This window comes from Synchiropus splendidus, chromosome 4 (genome assembly GCF_027744825.2).
Source record: "Synchiropus splendidus isolate RoL2022-P1 chromosome 4, RoL_Sspl_1.0, whole genome shotgun sequence".
Taxonomy (NCBI): Eukaryota; Metazoa; Chordata; class Actinopteri; order Syngnathiformes; family Callionymidae; genus Synchiropus; species Synchiropus splendidus.
Window position 1 is genome coordinate 32,261,974 of NC_071337.1, and position 23,913 is coordinate 32,285,886.

Sequence of the window (23,913 nt, forward strand, 5' to 3'; positions counted from 1 at the left end):
CATCCAGTGGATGCATGGGGCAGGATTTGTTAGTCGAACTGTTTCTGCCTGTTCTTTAGTCTCTTTGACTTCTTTAGACCGAAGGCATGCCGCATACCGGTCATACACGAATTCTGAGTTGAGAGGTCCTGCTCACTCTCCACGTCAGAGAGGGTGTCAAGCTGTGTTTTAAGCTCCTCCACCTTTTTGCAAAGAGTTTCTTGCTTGATGATCGCATCCCTCTGCATGACAGCCATCTTTTCCTCCATGAGTTGATACTGGAAGTCCTTCTGCTGCAGTAGTAGCTTTTGCTGCTCTGCAGTCTTTTGGCTGATGATTTGAGCCTCTTTCAGCTTCTCTAACTCTTTGAGAAGAGAATCTTGTTTTATGGCAGCATCTCTCTGTAGGCAAACAATTTCTTTAGTAATAATTTCATGGAGAGCATCTGTTTCTGCCTTCAAGGACTGGAACAACAGGGCGTGGTTTTCAGTTTCTTCTGCGAGACACTTCCCTTCATCGCTCACTTTGGGCTGAAGGTGCGCAGCCTGTTGGATGACATTAACACACCTGAGACTGAGCTCTTGTTGTGAGACCCTGATGCCTGGTTCCCAAATGAGAAGCGATTTATTTTTTTCAGCTTGGAGCTCCACCATAAACCGTTCTTGTATGAAGACATGGGCCTTTCGCAGCTCCTCAACTTCTCGACGTAGAGATTTCTCCTTCACGTCTGACTCTCTTTGCAGTGCAGCCATCTCCTCTTGCATCTTTTGACACAACATTTCCTTCTCCAGCTGGATGGTCTCCAACAATATATTCTTCTCAGATTCATCGTCCTGGTAACCTGTTGTAATTTGTTCAACTGAATCAGGTCTGTAATAATTTCGATGAGATCCTGAGATTTGTTCTGCTTTGTCGCCAATAGGTGAGTTCTCTTCTGTCTCAGCTTGAGTTCCAATTATGAGGTTTTCTTGGCAGAAGATCTGAGCTTTGGTAAGTTCATCAACTTCTCTTCGAAGAGACTCCTGCTTCATTTCAGAATCTTTTTGCATGGCTGCCATTTCGTCTGACATCTGCTGTCGGAGAGTCTCCTTCTCTGCCCTCAGAGACTGCAACAGCTGCCTGTCCTCCTTTACTCTGTTTGCATGAGACTTAACTTCCATCTCCAGGAGCTTCTGTAGGTGTACCACCTGCTGCTCAAAATTCTGACACTTTAAGCTGAGCTCCTGATAAGAATTCGAGATCTGCTCAAATTTCTGGCTGAGGAGGGAGTTATTCACTCTTTCATTGTGAAGTTCACTCTTAAAATTCTTCTCGTTGAAAACAAGTGTCTCCTTAAGCTCTTCCACTTCTTTCAAAAGAGACTCCTGCTTTGCAATAGCATCACTCTGCAGGTCGCCCATCTCCTTGGCCATCTTTTGCCGCAGCGCTTCCTTCTCTGTCCTCCATGACTGGAATAACTGTTGGCTGGCCTTCAGCTTTTCTGCATGAGACTTCATTTCCATGTCAAGTTTTTCCTGCAGAAGAGTTGCTTGCTGTTCAACCATCTCACACCTTCGGTTTAGCTCCTGATGTGAGTGTGAGAGAGTGTTGAGTTTTTGGTTAAGAAGAACATTCCTATCCCTTTCAGCCTGCAGCTCAGTCCTGAAATTCTCTTGGTTGAGGCAGTTGATTTCTTTTTGTTCTTCTAACTTTCTGCAGACAGACTCCAGTTCAATGGCTGCCTGTTTTTGCAAAGAAGCGTAGTCTTCAGCCATCTTTACACGAAGAGCCTCCTTTTCGGCCCTCAAGGACTGAAAGATTTTGATGTCCTCTTGTACTTTGTCAGTCAGGGCTTTGGATTCAGCGCTAAGCAACCTTTGAAGACTTTCCACTTGCTGTTCGGCAGTCTCATATTTCAGAAGGAGCTCCTGATTAGTGAAAGTTAAGTTCTCCAGTTCTTGGCTGAGAAGTGAGTTTTTATCTTTTTCTCCCTGTAGCTCATTTTCAATATGTTCCTTGTGAAGTGTCTGAACCTCTGACAGTCTTTCAGTCTCTCTACAGAGGGACTCGTGCTTTGTGGTGGCCTCCCTCTCCATTTTGGCCATTTCCTCTAACAACTGTTGACGCAGAGCTTCTTTATCCGCCCTCAAGGACTGCTGTAACTTCATATCCTGCTGTTCTCGATCAGAATGAGACAGTCTCTCCATGTCCAGTGTCCTCTGAAGGTTTGTAGCCAATTGTTCAACTTTCAGATACTTGAGCATGAGCTCCTGGTGTAAGGCCTTCATCTTCTCAAGTTCTTCATTGATAAGTAAGTTCTTGTCCTTCTCATTCTGAAGGTTGGTCATTAAGTTGTCTAGATTCTGCGTCTGAGACTTCTTCAGCTTTTCGACCTCCTTCTGAAAATGCTCTTCTTTCATGCTCACGTCTTTCTGTAATACGGCCATGTCGTCTTCCATTTTCTCCTGTTCACTCATCAAAGTTTTGATCAAGTAATAATCCCCAGCATGACCAACAGCATCCCACTGCTGAAAGATTGGCGATGGAGCTTCAGCCTTGGGGACTGGAGATGGAGACAGAGCACGCTCATCTCTATACAGCAGGTCATGAAGATTCTGTACTTTGTGGCAGAGCAATCCACACTCACTCAAGGCTGGCTGCAAATTGCTGTCTGAATCCTCTGATTTCATACTCTTCGCCAATAGTTCATTAATGCTAGCGGCATCTTTACAGAGCGAATTCATCTGTCTGTTTTGCCTCTGTATCTCATTGAACAAAAGCAAAATAGCATGTGTGGGATCTCTGGGAGCTGGCAAGGCTTGCATCGATACAGTCATCGGATTTAAGGATGCAGCTGCAAGCCTCTGTGGTCCACAGCTTGGAACCATGACAGCATGCTGCGAAGTGGTGATGGCACATGGTGGCGCGCTGTGTGAACGTCTCAAGCGAACATTTGATGGGCCACCTATGCTCTTCATTAGAATCAATGCAATTACAGGAGGTACATTTATAAGGATATCCCTGATGATCAGATGTACTCCATAGAAACTAGCCTCCTTAGGTGTCGGAGGTGCTGCTCCTTATAAATGTTCCAGGATAATGATGATGCAATGAAATAAAGCAGAGTTTGACATTTGAGCTTTGATTTTCATGTTAGACTTTGAACAATAGGTACTTAAGGATCGCAGTCTTCAGTTTCTCCATACTCGGGTAACTGTCAAACAACTCACAGCTGGAAACCTGGGTGGTCTTTGACTCTACTTTATCATTTGACCCACTCATAAAAAAAACTGTACAATCCTGCTTCCAACAACACAGAATCATTTCAAAAACCAAACCAACGCTGAATTCTCCTGACGTTCAAAAACTCACCCATACAGTCATATATTCCTGCCTAGATTATTGCAACTCTCTGGTATTTCCCAAACATCTCCCTCCTGCCTCTAACTGGTTCAAAACTCCGCAGCTAGGCTTTTAACTTAGCAGACACCATTACCAGACAACTTCACATCACCCCAGTTTCAGCCTCTCTGCACTGCCTTCCTGTGCGTTTTAGAATTGATTTGAAAATTTAACTAATAACTTAAAACTTGTCATGGTCTGTCCCCCAGCTACATCTTAGATATGCTGACCACCTACAAGTCGGAGCCAGCTCGCTGTCTCAGATCCTCGGGCAGGTCCCTTCTAGTCATTCCAAAGTAGAGGCTGAAATCAACGCGTGACTCCACATTTTCCAGAGCGCCTCAATTTTGGAATAGTCTGCCCAAGGAAAGAAGACTTGTTGAGCCTTCTTTTAAAAACACATAGCTTTTATATGATGGTGCATATGTATTTGATTTGCCAAAGGGAATTTTATCCTTGCTGGTTATGTTTTACTTAGCTCTTTGCTCTTGCCCTGCTGTTTTCATGTTCCTCACCATTTGTTTGCCTTTCAATTTACCATACCTGATTCTTTTGTGTCCTGCATTGATTTTAATTGGGTTTTTTTTATGTAAAGCACTTTGTGAACCTTTGTGTCTAAAATTGGCTCTATAAATTTATAGATTTATTATTATTATTCTGAAAACGATCCTTTTCTGTTTTCATTCAGGAATTGATGCTCAAGTCTGGTGTGTTTGAATGTGCCTGTGTCCTTTTTTTTCTCACCGAAGTGACTCCAATGTTGAGGAATCAAGATGGTGCGGGCAGTGTCCCGAAATGTACAAAGGACCATGACAATGAGAAATGATGCACATATGTGGATGGGGACCAAAGAGGTCAGGTGGTGGACTGTTTTTGATGGTGTTGTCACCTTTTATTTCTACAATTTGTCCTGTCATAAACTGTGATGATTTGATTGGGTGAACAAAGTCAAATTCTATACATTTTTTGTGTGAATGATCATCATCATCAGCATCGTTGACAGTTGCCTTTACATTAGATTCTATAAGACATCCATTATCAGTCTGACAGTAGGTAAACGCCGCAGGAACATGCGCCATGCTGGACCCTGCCGTGAGACACTAGCATGACACCACAAGTACCCGATAAATGAACTCAGGGTCCAACCAGTTTTCAGACTGTTTTATTGTTCGAATTTACCTGCATGCCATTTCCAGGTGGACTGCCGGCCTAACACTACTGGAGCAAGGCAAACTTCCAACTACCTCTGCCCCCCTCAGAGTTGCGTTAGACTGACAGCACGGATCACATTGTATCAGGGCTCACTGGCGTCATACACAGACAATCGGCATCCGTTGAAGACATGGTCAATCACCGAGTTTCGTGACACCAATCCGTTCCACCAAGGAGTGTAGAACAAATAAACAACAGGATCATAACTTTGCGTGGAGTGACTCCGGAAAATAAATGTTCAAAGTTGTTCAAGCCTTTCAAGCTTTTGGTCTTCAACTCTGGTGCTATTTTTAATGTGTTTATTTGCAGATCGAGACAACGGTTCATGAGATGCAGCATTGATCTATTAAAAACACACACTTCATCCCAGAATAATGTTAAAGTAGTTCAGTCGAAGGACAGGAGCTCTTTCATCAGCTGCTTTCAGACGAAGAGCAGGCATCCAGAGAGGTGAGGGAAGCAGGAATGTTGCTGGACGAACAGAACACTTGGGAAGCTCTACTCTTGGGATCTTGGCAGTATAAGGGGGAGGTAGTGCCTTGTGTTACTAAACTCGTTTTGAGATCCCTGCAATAAATGGGGACTTCAGGTGAAGAATTTGTCTTTGCAGTTGAGGAACTATGTGAAGACTGTGGTATCCCCTCTGGACATGTGAGGGACGTCAATGACTCAAGGAGATCTTGACTTTCCTAAGAGGATCAGTGAAATGAAGGGGAAAAGGTCAAACTTAAATTTGATTTCAACTCATAATTCTCAACCTGAAAAGAGATGCTTAACAGACGTTTCACTAAATAATACAAAAAATAAACTGCAACACCTGCTGCAATACATCCTCCTTGAATGTTACTTGATGGAATGGACAGAAGCTGATTGCTGCAATATTGCATCAGAAACATTATTCATGGGAATTTGAGGATTAAATAGATGGAATGATCTTTTACAATTCATGTGGCCAGAGCAGTCACCCTGCAGAAGGTGCCATGATGCTGCACCACAAGGAATCTGCAAGAAATATTTCGATTCTATGCATCATGACTGACAGCGGCTTATGCGCTATTATCAACAAGTGAGTTGAACTGACAGTATACACAGGTTTATGCTGGCAACTGTATGCTACATGACCACCTTCCTCCGGAGGTTGTCAAAGGACATCCATCCTCAGTTTAGCTGTTTGTTGAAGGGCGAGATGAGACAGCAGCCTCTTCTGCCATTACTTACTTTGAACAGTGTGAAGGCTTTCTAAAATCTTTCTTACCAGATTAATTGTCGCCTGTATGTCTGTTCTGCTGTTCTGTAAGACGTCTTGATGGAGGAGCCCTCTTCTGTTGATCAAACTGAGAAGGCAACAAATTGAATTCAAAATGTCAAGGACAATTGGACACACTGCAAATTATGGAGTTCTTAGCAACATTTTAACTTAGATTAAGAAGTGTTCAATAACTTATTTTAAGCTTGAATTTCTTTTTGACTTTTCACTAACTGCTTAAATCAACCTAGTCTTTTTTGTCTAAAACAGACAGGAAATCCTAAAATATCTCATAAAAATAAATCTTGTTTTAGTAACGTAATTCAAGCATTTATTATTGCTCCTATATCAAGCATGTTGAGATACGGCGATATCACAAGCCATCAAACAGGGATTTATTTCACCCATTTCAGTGCTGTTAAAAGTTAGCAAAACCATCTTAAAACCAGATGTTTTCTTATATTGATAACTTACTATAAAATTCAGTACATTGTATATATATTTGTGCTGCTACATTTTAAGAAATATCCACTTAAAACCGGCATCTTTCACTCATTTTACAGCACCTTGGATAAATCACATTTCTAGATATGGCAATGTTAATTCATGAAATCTTGGCAACTGAAATGATCTCGTTGCATGGACACATCATTTTACTTGTTTTATCATGTTTTTAGATGTCCCTTTTTTGAAGTGTACAATAACAGGGTGAGCTCAAGACATTCCTGCCAGACTAATTTATTTTTTAATTTTATTACAGTTTGATTATTAAAATCATGCAAGAACAGGCTTCAGACTTCCACCTAACCTGGGCGGCATGGGTCCACAGAGGACTGAGCAGCAGTTGACCAGGATGTTGTGATGACTGTAGGGGTTGGTGATATCATCTGCTCCATTCTTTGCTGACCAGGTGCCTTTGACCTGTGCAAGGCCCAACGAACATGTTAAAATAACTGTTACAATGTAATATAATCACAAATAAATTGATGGCCACATGCTTGGCATTAAATTAATACTAAATTTATCTTGGAAGATATTTAATCTATGTACATATTTTTGATTGTGAATAAGCAATGGAAAATCATAAGTATTTAACTGTCTTTGGTACTTCTGCCTTGATCGCAAGCAATTCTGGAGAACACTGGACAAGACTACAAAGGCTGTTATCTATAATCGTATCATATTTCATGAGTAAAAACGCAATTTGTTGAAGCTAAATTGCCAAATGTAACCATTAGTATTACCACACCACAAATTTTCATCCAAAATTACTTTTAATCTTTGTGAAAAAAATGCCTAACCCTACGCACTCACGGGAGACACACTTCCTCAGGGACAACCTTCCTAAGTAACAGTGACAGTACAAAGGTGACACCCGCTGGACAACTTAAGAAACGTATTTGTAATCATGCGAGTCACCAAAAACTGCAGTCACAAGTACTTACATCCTCATTGGTGGTTCGGTTAGAGGCAACTAGGAAGGTATGAAAGCCTGAAAGACCCAAGATCGACCAGACGGCCAGGAAGCAAATCACCAGTTCGACAGCAGTGCTGCATTGAGTCAAGGAGCATTTGTACATGCTCTTAGGTCTCTCCTCTACAGATTGGAACCAGTGCTCTTGTGTTTTTGGTTTTCGGTTCTCATTCAGTCATGAATCTGTCGATCAGTTTGGCAGCATAAGGCTGCCCATAAAATTGGCAGGTCATCCAAAAATGGATCAGTGACCTAGCTGTGAAAAGGATATCTTCCCAAATTCTCTTTAAGCACAAACACAAGGCCTTTGCCATTCTGGGCTTCTGTAAAGAAATAGGAAAATATTAGCGTGTGATTTGTTCAACGTCTGACGGTTAATATTCCACACATTGTGAAAGTAAAATACATCTTCAGTTGACAGTGCAAGCACGTACTTATTGCAATATGGGTGGTCACGCAGCTGAAGATAAAGGCAGTCAGAAATGAGAGAGAGACAATGAAAGAGTAGAAGAAACGATAGTTGCGCTTCCCGACACAGTTGCCCACCCATGGACAGTGGTGGTCGAACCGCTCTGGAAAAGAAATAAAGTGCCATTCTACAGTAAACCAAGAGGAGAGCCACTGACAAGCAGCGTGAAGGGAGGAACAGTTGGCTCAGAAGATGATTGTCTGGGCCTGTGTGGTCACAGCTTACCTACACAGTTGTCACACAGGCTGCAGTGAGAGGTGCGTGGTGGGCGAAACATCCTGCAGGTGAAACAGTATTTCAGCTTGACCACCTGCTGGTTAATGACGACCTCCTTGATGCGAGGTGGAGGTCGGCAGTTGCCATTCTCAGAGACGTCTGTGTCAGTGTTGTCTGCGGAGACCAGGCGAAAGGTGTTGGGCTAAACAAAAGATTAATGGTCAGCACTGATCCCATACAAAAACATTCTCTTCCTTAACAGACTTGCGAGGATGGTTATGATTTCAGCTTCCAGCAGCTGGATGAAGACAGAGCAGAGATTCAATAGTCATGTAGATGTTGGTTTCATAAATAACCACCGGAACCGCAATGGACAAGAAAAGAAATCAGTGTTTTAAAGAGCCACTATGAAACAAAAGGGGGCAATCGATTGTCCGAATATGTGTCACAACAAATAAAGTTGCACAAAGCGAAAACGATTGTTTCGTTCAATGACATCAGAAAAAGCATCAGATTCACAGAAATATTTGGCTCCATTCCATGATCAGCTATCGTTACGTGGGTCATGTTTTTCGGTTAGTCCATCAGTCTGTAAGCAAAATAACATGAAAAGTCTCTTTCAGGAAATGTTGATAACGCGATAAGGAACATACCTCAGTTACTTATCTAAATAGAAAAAATACTGGATGAAAATCACAATATGGGGAGGTATCTAGCTATCTATCTGAGCTGCTTGGCGATAATGCTTCTATGGAATGTAGAATGAAGTACCAAAAGTCAAATATGTACTATAGCAACCAACGTGATGTTACAAATATGAAAACAAATTTGGGACATTTTTTCAAACGTTTAGACAAAAAAGGCAAAAGGAGGTTGCCTGAGATAAAATGTTCAATATCATAATGTCAAGTATCTGAAACTTACCAATCTTTTCCTCTGTGTCTGCAGCCTCGTCTGGAGTAGCTCTGGGCAAAATACCGGGGTCACTGAAGCTGGTACGTAGCAGAGTGGTGACCACAAACACAAAGAGTACTCCCGCGATGACTGGTATGCCACTTGTCAGGCGCTTCACCAGAAATGGGCTACTAAATACAGAACGTGGATGAGGAAAATCAATTGCTATTGAAAAATACATTACATTTAGTGGTGGGACTTTAACAAATTAATCGCGATTAATAATTCATCGTAATTAATGCGTTAAAATATTTCAATTGCATTTAATCATTTTAATTTAATTTAATATAACAGTTTGCTCTCCAGACAACAGGGAACCATTGTCAGTGCAGGAGTTCCTGGTCCACTGATCACACTGATGCACAAGACACGTCGCAGCTAGGATGATAACAACAACAACAAACATGGAGGAATCCCTGAACAGAAGCAAACAAAAGCAGTCTGTCAAGTTTCCACTACTCTGAATGTCAATATAAAAACGTGGCTTCTTGTGGCAAATGTTCTTATACTATTAAACTGCAATTTATTGGGATTTATTAATCACAAATTCTCTAAATAATTCGATTTTTTTTCAATCGAACCCCACCCCTAATTACAATATGTAGCAAGGTTCAATATAGTATTAGATATGGAAAGATGGCATTACATTAACGATAAGAATAATTTAATCATAGACTGAAAATTACTAATCTTGAAAGAAATTGTGTGTGCGTGTGTGTGTAACAATTCCGTTTAAACCGTAACAACAGAGAATGTCTTCCTTTTTTTCAAATATCGAAGTGTGTACAGATCACCTGTCTTCCCTCTACATATCAATGGAATCTCAGGTAAAAGCTCTCCTCTGAGCTCTCTCCTCATTTGTCTGAACGGCTGAACCAGCGGTTCCTATGAGCTGATAACGTGATGGTGCGGTACTGTACGGTTGTTTAAGATTGCACGACCAATGTAGAACTATTCCATGAAGAGAACAGTACTCACTCAAATGTAAAAAACAATCCACTTGTGACGACTATAAGGCCTAGTGTGAGGGGCAGAACCCCGGTGTTCCCAGCCATAATGACGCGTCCATTGCAAAGAAAGCGGTTCTTGCCTGGGAAAACTTCCCATCGTTTTCGGGGTATTCTCGATTCCTTTTTGTTGTTCTCCTTGTTCCTGAGCTCACGAGCCGCGGGAGAGAGAGGCAACGGCGGGTCAGTCCGCTGATATTCGCTGTGGTTCATGGTGTTAATGATGTAGTTCTGTAGATAAGTCGAGCTCGGCCACTTGAATGGGGGCGTGACATCATTCGAAGCACCCGGACAGAACCGCTGACGTCATCGGAGGATAACAGGAAGAGATGCGGACGAGCAGTCAAGTTAAAAATACCACCCGCGACAGCGATCCCGATGCAAATGCCATTCCCTTGACTTTACCACCATCTCGCGACATCATAGAACCTCACGACGAAGACATTAGCTTTCGAGAGGAAGTCAAAAACAACCATTCTCTGTCACTCATCCTAGTCGAATGTACGCTTACCTTATTTGTTGGACTCAATGTTCAACTACAAACCTGTAACAGAAAAGGAATGGTGGATGAATGCTATTCATCTGTGCGCCGCAATTAGCTATTAAGTCAAGTCCGATGAACTGACATTGTATTTCCTGTTGTATCTCCTGACTAATTGTATTTTTTTAGCTTAAATGTTTTGGTTCTGTGTTATATTGGATTTAAAATAGTTTTATGAACAAAACCTAACTGAAGACAGGCTTACTATAAACCGGCTATATGTCCGGAAAACTCTTGGACGAATAATATACTCTTTGAACGTCCTTAATTATGCCAGCTTGACAGAAGTTGACAAGTTGCACTCACTACTGCCGACGTGTGGCCAGTGTTTTGTTAGCAGCGGATCCTCTTTGGCTGGGTCGTTAATCAGCACTGAAACTGTAATGCAAACATTATGTGAGTGTAGGTGCCGTGCCCGGACTTCATTTGATTTATTTCCATGTTGTTACTTTCACCGGCATGTTTATTTTAACTTACTTTTCATGTGTGACTCTTATTGCTCTCACTAAAAGATGGTGCCGTTGTAACAAAAAGGAAGATTGTGCGAATGTTACAAACTTGCTCATAACTGTATGCCAGAGAGGGTGCTGTGGGTTGTGTCCGACCTCCATTTGATTTATTTCCATTTTTGTTACTTTCGCAGTATATTTGCTGGAAAAGCAAAGATTTTGAAGGGACTGTCAGTGTTGACCTCCTTTACATGTGTTGTGGAATTTCTTGACTTCAATGAAGAGAGAATTGTCATTTATGAATATTGATTGGAGAATCTTTGCAAAGAGTGAGAATATATGTTCACAGTTTGAAGTTGAGACTCTCACTGAGGAATTCTCACTGATCATACACTTTAATCACTGGACAGGAGCGGTACGCAATAACATTGAAGATAACAAGCAAGACTGTAGCAACAACTCTGAGCATCTGTGAGACACTCAGTCTGCACTCAAAGTTATGAAAACAAGGAGAAATGGTACAACCACAATGAGGCAGCCTTCACCAGTAACTTTCCATTATTGTGAACCATAACAATAATTTGTACAATTCTCCATAGGGATCTACCTCTTCATTGAAAGGCTACCAAAAGTCCCACTTCTAACATTCGGCGCTCTGATTCACCGGAACTACTGACTTGCTCAAAATAAAATTAAGTAGTGTCAAAAAAGATGTGAGTCCACGGTTTAGGCATTAGATGTATTATTAAAACTGTTCTTAAAACTAACAAAAGGTATCCAGTGATGATACAGGTTCCTCAGTCAGAAAAGATGTAAGAGGCTCATTAGATCCAACTTCATCCAGGGGTGTCAGATTGAATCCCAAAAGGGCTGTGTGGGTTTAGGTTTTTGACCCTGTCAGCACATATTGGTCAACCAATCAGGTGTCAGCTAAAACAAACAGCAGCAGACTGACAAACAACTAACGACAGCCCTCAAACACTTGTTTGGTTGTAGTGTGTGTTCCTCAAGGGTTGGACCGAAAACCTGCATCCACACACAGTCCTTTAGGGATTCAGTTTGACACCTGTGATCTAAAACCTGAAGAGTGTTGGCAGACATCAGTTGATCAAGTCTACATTTTCATGATTTTGTACATTTCTGATCTCATTAAATCAACAATAGATAATATTTAGCCATAAATATATTATTTTCTGCGATGACAGATTTCATATTGAACTGACAGTTATCACCAAGTCTCTCTAGTAACTTTCCCTGTGTGTCCTGACAGGGAGCACATCCTGAGCCTGAGGTAGCCACAGCCCACCCACGTGACTACCTAATCATTTAAGGCACCGATGTCGAGTTCTCTCTTCAAGCAGTCACAGGCACTGGTCCAATCACTGGCACTGGCAGCTACCAGTCGGTACCAAAGTGTGCGGAGACCACTCTCGGTGGAGTTCAATGCGAGACATACGTGGCACCTAGCTTGACTGTGAAGCCATTGGCAAGTAAGATTATCTACCCTGCATTACATTTTTAAACCAATTTGTAAACATTTTTTTTTCTGGGCAGTATATTTTGAAATATTGACTTACCTAGACATTAACTTGTGTGTATGCATTTATGTATGTATGTATGTACGTACAGTATGTATGTGTGTAAGCATGTAATTGAAGTCTTTTGAAGTTTCTGTGTGAAACTGTCATTGTAGTAATATAAAAGTATTTGCAGATAAAGAATCAGTTATTGCCTTGTCAGTATCTACTGACCCTGTGTTCTGTAAAACAAAAACACACAAGACCAACATGGTACTGTTTTGAATTAAAGATCATTTATTTAAAATGCGTACATTCTAATAACCAACATCCCCTGTTGTTATTGTAATTTTTACTTTTCTTTATTCTCAACAGGGATACGGGAAGAGAAAATACTAGGTAACTATTTCTTCCGTATGTATCCATGTGTGCACTGACTTGAATACTATGTTTGCATTTGCATCATAACATTACAATTAACTAATATGTTGTTTTAGCCTCACAGACGGTAAATTGCATCACAACATGTGGGAGATCACACAGACACAAGCATTCACACAGTGACATATAAGTAGAAGTACAAAGTTGAAATAAGAGGCAGAAAGAACTGTTGTTCATTCTATTGCAACTATATGTGGTACAGCAGAAGCAATGTTACACATGTGCATGTACATGTCAAATGAAATAAAAATGATAACAACAATTAAGCTTCCCCTGCACATTTATCAGAGAAAAGCAGGAAACCAAAGAAAAGGAAAAATTTCATTTCACCCTGACTACACCAAAGCATCTACGGAGGCATAATGCCATGGTTTGTGTGGATGTGGAACATGGGATTTATGTGACTCCAAACTCTGGGCACAGTTCCGTCTACCTAATCCATGTCCTGAAATTGATTGTGAGGTGGAAAGTTGTTGAAAATTCATGCAAATGGAATTGTCGTCTGGCAATCCAGGGAAGAAGTGGATACACCTGGAGAGGACCCCGAAGTGCAAAGTCCCATGCTAAGCCAGTCGCATTATCCCACAGACAGTTTATTTTCCCACGAAATGAATTGAAAGCAGCTGTATGATCAAGTAATCTATGTACAATTGGGAACTGTATGAACAAAATCTAAATTAAGAGAATATATATCTATCTGACTGAAACCATACCCTAAAAATGTGGGGGACATGACCCTGGTAACATGATAGGCTCCATTCCCCTGCTAACCCATAAGAGAATAAGTGGAAGAAGTTGAATAAATGAATGAATTAGTCATGTGGCCGTTTGATCTGCATCTCTCAGTGAACATAATTTATCTGGTATGATATGGTAAGTTACTTTTCACAGTGTGGTAGCAAAGTAAAAAGAAAACAAAGTTAGTTGCTAACCTATGGCAGCCAGTTCAACTGTGCATGGGGAATTATAGGGTCATTAAACCAGGTATTCATTGTAGTTGTTTCATTTTTCTGAAAATAAGTTACATTTTCCCCTGTTGCATTAAGTCACAAGTATCTTATTACTATAAAAAAAAACTGTAGTGTGCAACTTCACGCCAACAGAATGTATTTGTGGAACAACGACTTTTGATCAAACTTTAAGCAGCTTCTGCAGGGAGCATACCACTGTACTCATTGACACAAAGTATGTCTGTAGCAGTGTTGTGATTTAGTACCAGTCATATAAACGTGAAAATTAATTATTGTGGTTCTTCTTTTATTTCCCTGAATGTTGTTGTTGTCGACATTTGAAATTGTCACAACCGCGGAGCCCAAAATGAGGAACTTTCCTCGCAGTTGAACAACAACTGCACGTTTGTTAAATATAGTTGTTCTTAAAAAGTCCCTTCAAATGAATAATTAATTGCCACTACTATTCAATATAAATTTGAATATGTAAATTATACACCCATTATTGTCTTGAAGATTAACTACTTTTCCAGCATGGAGATGCCACTAACATGAACTATTTATTTGCATTTATAAATGATTTCCCGCCTCTATTGCAGGTTTTAAATATCTTCTTTTTAATATTTACAGACAGGTCTGTTATTTGACAGATTGCTGCACATACTGCCATACTGGAGAACTATTGGAGAGAGGCATGTGGATGTGGCTGAAGTAATTTTTTTTAGGTAGGTTTGCATTTAGATCATGCAGACCGCATGTTACAATATTTTAGGCACTACCAAACACTGAATTTAAACCTTGGTTGTATTAATCCAGATGCAAGAATATGTGTCATTTTTGGTCAATAGGTATTACAGGTCTTGATTCAATGGCTGAAAAAGGAAGTCAGAATTATATATATATATATATATATATATATATATATATATATATATATATATATATATATATATATATATATATATATATATATATATATATAAAGCATATGGTTCAACTTCCGCTGGAATTCGCGTGGACTTCAAATTAAATATTAAATCTTTCAAAAGCACCGTCAAAGTAACGCCATGATTGTAAAGCTACGGAGAGAATAGTTTGCAACAAAAATAGTTTGCAACAAATATGCGTTGAATTTGCAACTTATCACAAAATTAACGTTAAAGGCAGCCCAACGTAAAATCTACCACAGATACTGATTTTGTTTTGACACTCAACGTGAACACGGAAGTATCTCAGGTAAGTCTCTGTCATTTGCATATGTCAACTCGTCTTACGAGTCGCCTAATGTCTACAAACTGACGTAGAATTGATCAACTTCTCAATAAGTCGTCAAATGTCAAGGAACATAAGGATCGGACGTTAACGCGTGTGAGATTGAACGTCATGGCCGGAGGACGAACCTGTCTTTGAGGCGACCTGGCGAGTTGCAGCTCCCGTGATCCAAAGGTACACGACTAACCCAAAGCTGCCGTTCTGCTAATGGTTGCGCTTTGTAAGAAGACCTTTTAAAAAGACATCGAAACACTAAACCGAGTGACTTTATTACATTGGATGGAGGCAAATTGTAGAAAGTACGCAACAATTCCAAAAAGACGAGCCCGGTAACTTACGTCACCTTCAAACAACTGAAACTTGGCTGTTGGGCCATTGCCTCTTTTTTGCCTGTCGAACTGATCAACCAACAACATAAATAAATAAGTGTTATTACCATTAATAATACAGTAAAGTACAATAACAACAACAATAACAGAAAAATAAAACCAAGTAATATTTAAAAAACGGAGTACAGACCAAAAAATGTTGATGAACAGTATAACGACAAAAAACGTTCTGGTAATACTTAATTTGGCGTGCTTGCTTTCTTCTGTTTTTTTTTTTTTTTTTTAAATTATTGTGAATTCACTACAACCAAAATTCGTTCACGTTCAACTAAACCACAGTTTCAATTGATGACTGTGTCTTACAACTATAGGTTGGAAGTAGGATACAACAATAGCGTGCTGATGTGGTAAATGAAAACTCAAGTGCAATATTATTATATACTGTATAAAACCTTTTTCCTTCTGTGTGGAATCTTGTCATTTCTAATGTTCCAGAAGTTGAGAACACATTTTACACATTTAAATGACACTCATATCATGTTATATTTCCTGTCAAATTTTCTCATTTATTGACAACTTTATTTAATTTTAGTACTGTAATTTCTAGATGATAACCCTGCGGCCTGATGCTGCACTGTGGCCAAATTTGGATTTTATGGGCAAATGAACTTCATGCTGCCAGAGTACTTGAACCTTGTCATATTAGACCAATAGAACTACAGGGGTTTTATTTACATTCAAGGGCTCAATGCAGTGTTTTACAGTTTATTCTCGACGTCTTCTCCAATGTTCCCGCAGATCTGCCTACACAGTCGGTCTCTGCTGCAGGACCGTTAGGGTTAACCCTAACCATTTCAGATGAAAATTCCATTTCATTTGGCATGTATTTCAGAAACAAGAGGAGTTTCTGATGTAAATATATTTGCTGGGAGATGATTCCCATCACGTCATGTTCTGAGAATAAGAGATGCTAAGCTTGTCAAGAAGGTTGGAAATATTTTGGCACACATACTCTAGCCACAAAGGAGAATTTTCTGACATGTTGACTGTAGTGCCCAGTAAGAACGCATAACTCACCAAAGATACTCTGCTGTGCCTTCAGACTCTGCAGCCTCATCGCCATGTCTGACAGCAGCTGCAGCAATATGAAGGAGAGTTCTAGGTCTGGAAGCGGCCAGCAGAGTCCTGGCCAGTGTCATAGCCAGGAGGAATATGAGGAGCGCTCTGTGGACCCCCCTCTGGAACTTTTAACAATCCACAAAACCGGCAGACAGGATGGGAATGATATAGAATGTGAAACCACTGGATTCATTGTGAAATCAGCAGATCCTCAGACTTGCAATCTCTGTTCTTCGCCCCAGAGCTGCAGGATCTTTATGTGTCGAGTGTTAACCTGCGGTCTTTACAGATTCTGCCCCCACCTTGCCTGTTTCACAGCAAACACCAAACCCGCTATTGAGCCTGAAAAGCAGAGTCTCCATGGGAACATTGCAGACCACAAAGAAGAAGACAGTCCTGACTGGCTGAGTGATGTTTGCATTGCAGGTGTCAAAGTGGAGGCTCCTCAAGAGTATTTAAACCTAGAGGACAGTTTTTCATCTATAGCTGTCAGACAGTCCAACCATGTGTCTCTGCAAGACTTGATGGTGTCATATGGCTCGGACGAGAGCGAGGAGAATGTGGATGCTTTGATTACCAGGAAGCTGTTGGAACTCTTCTCCGAGTATCAAATTGATGAACTGGCTCGGTGCACTTCAGACTCAGTGTTCCGGAAGAAGAGCAAAGAAATCAATCAACTCATTAGCTCTTTGGCTGAAGAGCACAAGATGCATGAGCAGGAGGCGGAGTGTCGACTGGTACGGGAGATTATACGTATCAGCACTCGTAGGATCAAGACCAGGCGGCCGGCCTCCCGCCCAGAACTGACCCTTTCTGACAGTGGGAACGAGACCATGAAGGATAGCAGCTACGTTTCTGTCACCAACAACAGTATGTCTTCTTAAACCTTTGATACTGAGAAACTGAATGACTCACTTATACCACATCATCTGTGTTTCTTTGAAACAGATGACAGTAAATCAGATCCGCATATTGAGATCTCTGAGCAGACCACCTCCGACAAGTTTGCCAGGGAGATTTGGAGAAACAATAGAGGTAAGAAATTTGTTGGAAAGGCTGAATGTAAACAGAAGCTCTAAACATGGTTTGCACACTCATTGCAAACTGCAATTCAATTTTGGTTCATTAAAAGAACCGAAAACGTCACCACTGTTATGCAGACTTTGGATCACACTTGGCGCTCAAACATTGCCATGACGATGGTCATAACCAGCCGAGGTCAGCTTGATACGTTGACACCGTAGACAACAATGAAATGGTGAAATAAAGAGGAAACATGTGAGACATGGGTTGTTAGTCATTTCCACTTGTGTTGAACAGCTCCGGTTCCATCCTAGCCGACCGGGCAGTTAGCCGGGGAGTCGGCACTGTCACAGCTGCAAGTGGAAGATTGTGTTGCCAGATTTTTCTCGGTTTGTCTCGATTGTTCATGTTTTTTATGAGCGCAGGCAAAAGGGTGAAAGGGAAGCAATATAGGAGAGTAGTGAGACCTGCCATGACCTTTGGTTTAGAGACAAGACTAGCTGTGTTGCAAAGACAAGAAGCAGAGTTGGATGTGTCTGAGTGCCATTGTATCAGAGGGACAGCACATGTTGAAGTTAGAGAAGCCAGACTCAGGATGTTTAGACACATGGGGAGGAGAGGTAGGGGACAAGTTGGATGAAGAATGTTAGAAATGGATGTAACAGGCAAAGAAGAGGAAGGCAAACATTGAGTTTTACGGTCTTACGGAGTGCGGGACAAAGAAAAAATCTGTCTGGTATTTCCAAATGACTTCATTTACATGATGCATGACATCGCAGCTGCTTTCAAGTGACTGTTTTCATTTTGTCCCTGCAGGTAGTCTCCATGGTTCTCCTTCAGACTTTCCCACTCCTCACACAGAAACTCGTTCTTCAGGTTTGCAAATGATTTGCACTTCTGTCACTACTTGATCTTCACCAAGCACCAATTTAGGAGGGTAATGGTCTCACAACTTTGAAGGGAGACTCAGGACTTCGTGCCTTTGATTGAAATTCTTTGTGAAGTTGTGTCTCGTGTATTACAGTGTCGCAGGAAATCCCCTCATTGGAAGTAGAATTAAGTTTTTATTTGGGAAATATGCTTTATTTCCAGGATATTTTTATTGTCAGAGAGATCAAGCTTGAAGACTGCCTGAGATGACCTCAACCCTGTTGTTCTCTTTTGTCCTTCTAATGTTTGTCATTTACACTGATTTACCATATCAATGTGTCTTAGTTTTTGAGAGAGTTTCATTTTGTGTTTCTAATTATGGAGGAAAGACTATTGCACTGTCTTCAAGACAATTGATTTCTCTACTTGTACGTCATTCATACATTGCACGCGATCTTTAGGTGGATTACTTGTGAGAGTGAAAAGGCTCTTATATAGTTGTGAATGTGCTTTCTTGTGCCTGTGGTAGTCCTGAGTCACATTGGACACAAAACATTGGCTTTGATTGTCAATCAAACAATGGATGCATATGGACTGTCTCTATGTGATTTGACCAATAAAGTGCTTGAACAGTCTGTGTGTGCTCGTACTGCATGTCAACAGTGGCATGGGCTTTTTGCCACGATGTCTGAAAACACAGCGTGCTGTGCAGAGGTGGCAGAGGGGAAAAAAACAATGGTATGTTCTATGAAATTTGATGAAATCTACATTGAAACACCTTGACACGCGACATGCTCCCTTAACACGTGGTTCCTTTAATGTGTTTTCTTGATAATTGATTGATATCCCATTGATGCTAGAGGTCCTTGTGATGGATAGCTAAAAAAATAAAATTATTCCATTGGTAATCTGCTTTGTATTGTAATTCCGTTGTGTATCTTAGTCCTGTTTTTTGATCTGTTGCTTTTATAGTCCTCTTGGGCCTCCAGTCAACGGGTTGTCCTGTCAGTAGGTCGCGATTTGAAAATTCTTCATTTTTGTAATGCTGTCTATTTGTAATTTATGTCTATTATGAGTGCCAAAGCAATAATGGAACAGGAACGCACCCACCATAAGATGTGTTAAACCCTGACTGAAAACACGCAATACACTTTCCGGGGCAACAGGGGGCAGTGTACTTTATGCTGTTCACCGAAGAAGAATATCAGTCCGCGGAAGTAATTTGCAGACAGAGTGTGACTACGGCGTCGTGCTGATTCATCTCTGATTCTTACCATTCAGGTTCCTTCAACAGACGGTTTCATACTGAGACATGGGTGACGACGAGGAGAAGTATGATGGCATGTTGTTAGTTATGGCACAACAGCACGAAGGAGGTGTACAAGAGGTGAAGATAAGTGCGATGTCACCCTGGCTTGCAATGTATGCTAATGCTAACAGTGTGCCTCCCCTTGTCATCTTTCATATTCCATACGTGGTTCTACACGTTTCCTTTTATTAACCGTCGTGCCGGAAATGTATGTTCTCATTGGTGTATGTGACATCAGTGCCGCGAAAGATTAAGTAAATGAAAAAACGGTCCAATGCATCTCCCTGTCTACCAGTCTGTGGGTTGCTAAGGAAACAAATTCATTCAAAAAACAGCACCGCCTTAATGTCTCGAAATTTTGACCTCGACCAGGCATTTTGACTTTTGAGTTATTTACTAGTTTTTAAATGCAAATACACAAACTCTGTGTGTCTATAAAACACTTGTTTAAATTTACATTTTTTCCTCTTATTCTGTCTCAACAGCTTATCAACACCTTCTTCAGTTTTCTTCGTCGCAAAACTGATTTTTTCACTGGCGGTGAGGGAGATTCTGCAGAGAAGGTTTGGGAAGATTATAGATTATTGTATTGTCTGATAGATTTGGGTGATTCTTATTGTGAATCATTAACAATGACTTTGTTTTTTCAGCTCGTGAAAGATGCCTTTGCCCACAACAAGAAATTAGCACTGGAGGCTCACAATGAAAAGCGAGAGAAGGAGAAGCAGCAAAGAGTGAAAAGAGCTGCCAAAATAGCGGAGGATGAGAAGAAAAAGAAAGATGAACCAAGAATACAGGAAATCACTGACGAGGAGGCTGAAAAGCTTCAATCTGAACTTGCTAAAGTAAAGTCCCATTAACCTAATATATTCACACCATTGTGTGTCTCATTTTTTTTTATGTTTTGCAGAAAAAGAGAGAAGAAGAGAAAGTTGATGACAATGACAAAGGCGTAAGTTATGCTCCTCAGAACCTCATTTGAAACAGACAATTTTGTTGCTGAGGAGAATTCAATGTTTTAAGAAAACTCCTTTTTAGGACGTAGGTTTGTACTCATTCTCCTGTAGTGTTTACTGTTACCTCATCCCAGCTTTACCAACCCTTAATGATCAGACATCGGTCCCCAACTGACGCACATCTTTGTATCCGCAGTCTGACTCTGGAGAGGAGGATGAGAAAGACAAAGGAAAACTGAAGCCAAACGCAGGCAATGGAGCTGACCTTCCCTCTTACAAGTGGACACAGACACTTTCTGAAGTTGATGTAAGTCAGTCCTCAAATTCCAGTGCCATTAAAAATAATACTTGGTTTCTAAAACGACTGAAAGACAGTTTGTTTACATAAAATAGATATTAAATCAAGCACGTGAACACACAGCAGTAAATTTAAAACTATGTGCCAGTACCATGGGATTTTAAATTATTCTCACACTTTTCGTACACAGTAACCCGGAATGTCCCGACATCAGTATCAGTACTTCCTCCGATATTAGTTCTCATCAAATACTCACTCATGACAGCACCTGATACCTACTACAGTGTTCCCTTGCTATATTCCATGGATTCAGTGGATCGCGTTCCCGGAGAAAACCGTGCAGAGAGAACATGCAAACCATGCCATCATGACATTAGTAGTTACCGACTTTATTTGATTGTCTGTGCTAACCTCTGTTCCATAATGGTGCTGCTACTTCCGTCCACTATGTGCTGCAACTGTCTAACTAAACAAGGTAACGCTGTGTATGTAAACCAGTATGCAGTACCAGAATCTTAGATTTTATATATCAGCATAGATTGCCCTGGCTAAAATTGACAATTAACAAATTGGACACAACTAAGTCTTATGCCCGAGTACAGGGTGCTAAGATCAGGAAAGACTCATCCATCTCCACATCCATCGTCTTTGAAACTGACAGTGGAACATTTATTTTCTTGTTTCATGGTTTTCTTTGTCTCTGCCCTTTACTTATTGTCTGACTATACTTGTGGCCTTTTGTGAAACTGTTCTCAACACCACATCAAAGTCCCTTTGAACAGTTAGCATTTTTAAGTCTAGCAACAGCTACGGTCTAACATCTATTCCGTTTGTTTTCCTCGAAACTTCTGGCGCAGCTGTCTATACCATTTGATGTGAACTTCCGCCTCAAAGGTAGAGATGTGGTGGTGGACATCCAACGGCGCTCACTCAAGGTTGGCCTAAAAGGTCATCCTCCTGTTATTGACGCTCAGTTGTACAACGAAGTGAAGGTGGAGGAAAGTTCCTGGTTGTTGGATGATGGAAAGATGGTTGTCATCCACCTGGAAAAGGTAAGGGCACTTGTGTGGGGTAGTTATTCTTTGGCAGCCATGGTGCAAGCTACAGTTCTTTTTTTTTTTCAGATTAACAAGATGGAGTGGTGGAGCAAGATCATAGACACAGACCCAGAGATTAACACCAAGAAGATTTGCCCTGAGAATTCTAAGGTGGGTGTCAGAATGCAAACCCTCTCTACTGTCAGGATGAGTTCCCGCTGCTAACTGCTCTGTCTGCTGTGCCTCAGCTGTCAGACCTGGATGGAGAGACACGTGGGATGGTTGAGAAGATGATGTATGACCAGAGGCAGAAATCTATGGGTCTGCCAACATCAGAAGAGCAGAAAAAACAAGACATCCTCAAAAAGTAGGTTTTAAGTGTGGGTTTTAGAGGGTTTGTCAAATGGTAAGAAATGTAGAGTTACCCAACCAATTTAAGAGATATTCAGTGGCACCATCTAAATAACTAGAGTTATATATAGTTACAAGGCAGGTTATTCCTTATTGCAGGAACGCCCTGACCTCACCATAAATCACCCAAATCAAGTCTATAGTGAGGCCCTTGCTTGTGCGGGACTTTTTCCACTCCTGCATGGGGCAACAGTGAGAGAGGCATACTTGTCACAGTGAAGCTGGAGTCATTAATCAAACAGTTGAGCCTAAAATATTAAAGACAGTTTGAGACAGAAAATTAGATTTTTTTGACTCTAATTTGATGACAAAATATGTATCCTTTGAAACTGAGTGGTTCTCTTCCTTAGCAAGTGGACATACAGGTGTCCACAGGAGAACCAGGTGCTTCCACATGACTCTGTGAAGTTACATTCACACCAAGCGCAATGTATGTGTGACTGATCTTACATGTGAAGTCAATGTAGAAGAGCTACAAACTGTTGCGCTACAATATGGGAGCAGGGGAGGTGACTGTATTATCAAACATTCAAGTTGAAAAATCTGAACTTCGGAGAAAAGTCACAGCTTATTAAGCAGTTCAGATTTTGCGGTGGCGTATCAGGGATTTAAAATCCCGTTCAGGTAGACATGCATGACATACAGGGGGGACTGAAGTTGCGTTCATAGATAAGATGAGAAGGAAAACACAAGGCAGGACAAGGGAGAAAAAAAGCTGCTGTGAGGGGGGCACAGTGTGGGATTTGGAAAAAACACCTCAGCACATGAGCAACACCAAAGAGATGACAACAAACTCAAGGACTGCACATATGTCCTTGGAGTCATTTGTCACCAGATACCAAAGACCACACGGATGTGAGAAGTCCAACAAGTGTCACCCATTCATGTTTGGTGTGAGCATACCCGATGGCTGCCAACCCTAGAAATGACCAATACTGTATAGGACAGCACCACAAGGGCTTTATGAGCTGTTTGCTTTTGTGTTTTTAGCTTTTGTACCTACGAACGTCATCTGTAACAACGTCCCCACGGCTTGTGACCAGTGTCTCACTTCTGCAATCTCTTTGTAGGTTCATGGCGCAGCATCCAGAGATGGATTTCTCCAAAGCCAAATTCAGCTGAGAGTTGCTGATCCACCCTTATTCACTTTCTTGTGATGCGTTAGAATTATGAACCTTTTCTTTTCCAGCAGTAGGCGCTGTGTGTGAATCTGAAATGCCTGCGTCATCTGTACTGAAGTCATGTCTGTCACGTCTGAATATTGAACACAGAATGAGTAACAATCTTGTCAGGTTCATGTTCTCGGAACATATTCAACACTGTCTTATCAAAATCCTGAGGTTTAGCCTGCCATGTCAGTTTGCTGCTTGTCTGTTGACTCGATTGAAGCCTGTCATATGTTGAGGTGTCTTTGACCTTTTGCTTTTTTTAATACAAAAAAATTGTGTCAGTT

General features: G+C 41.0%; 4 protein-coding genes across 8 annotated transcripts; 2 read left to right on the forward strand and 2 right to left on the reverse strand.

Annotated features, from left to right (window-relative positions):
- LOC128757425 (uncharacterized) lies at positions 1-3,175 on the reverse strand. The gene has a single exon (XM_053862706.1). It carries the CDS (start codon positions 2,934-2,936, stop codon positions 30-32), a length of 2,907 nt encoding a protein of 968 aa, XP_053718681.1. The 5' UTR covers positions 2,937-3,175; the 3' UTR covers positions 1-29.
- A 1,320-nt stretch (positions 3,176-4,495) lies between these two features.
- On the reverse strand, positions 4,496-15,323 carry LOC128757426 (palmitoyltransferase ZDHHC18-B-like). 5 transcript variants are annotated; one of them, XM_053862709.1, is made up of 11 exons: positions 15,237-15,298; positions 10,786-10,857; positions 9,910-10,482; positions 8,902-9,062; positions 7,987-8,151; positions 7,727-7,864; positions 7,564-7,615; positions 7,264-7,366; positions 6,627-6,739; positions 5,828-5,906; positions 4,496-5,261 (listed from the first exon to the last, which is right to left on the reverse strand). In XM_053862709.1, the coding sequence occupies exons 3-11, from the start codon at positions 10,149-10,151 to the stop codon at positions 4,986-4,988; spliced, it is 1,329 nt and encodes a 442-aa protein (XP_053718684.1). In that variant the 5' UTR covers positions 10,152-10,482; positions 10,786-10,857; positions 15,237-15,298; the 3' UTR covers positions 4,496-4,985. The 5 variants fall into 5 exon arrangements, with proteins under 5 accessions (XP_053718684.1, XP_053718683.1, XP_053718686.1 ...); XM_053862708.1 differs by lacking the exon at positions 10,786-10,857 and having other exon boundaries at positions 15,237-15,323; XM_053862711.1 differs by lacking the exons at positions 10,786-10,857; positions 15,237-15,298 and having other exon boundaries at positions 10,022-10,708.
- On the forward strand, positions 15,065-19,177 carry kdf1b (keratinocyte differentiation factor 1b). Its single transcript, XM_053862712.1, has 4 exons — positions 15,065-15,282; positions 16,540-17,426; positions 17,505-17,591; positions 18,396-19,177. The coding sequence occupies exons 2-4, from the start codon at positions 16,559-16,561 to the stop codon at positions 18,488-18,490; spliced, it is 1,050 nt and encodes a 349-aa protein (XP_053718687.1). The 5' UTR covers positions 15,065-15,282; positions 16,540-16,558; the 3' UTR covers positions 18,491-19,177.
- Positions 19,178-19,655: 478 nt separating this feature from the next.
- Positions 19,656-23,913, forward strand: nudc (nudC nuclear distribution protein). Its single transcript, XM_053862505.1, has 9 exons — positions 19,656-19,836; positions 20,244-20,321; positions 20,409-20,603; positions 20,669-20,710; positions 20,911-21,021; positions 21,870-22,064; positions 22,137-22,220; positions 22,298-22,416; positions 23,531-23,913. Exons 1-9 carry the CDS (start codon positions 19,762-19,764, stop codon positions 23,580-23,582), a joined length of 951 nt encoding a protein of 316 aa, XP_053718480.1. The 5' UTR covers positions 19,656-19,761; the 3' UTR covers positions 23,583-23,913.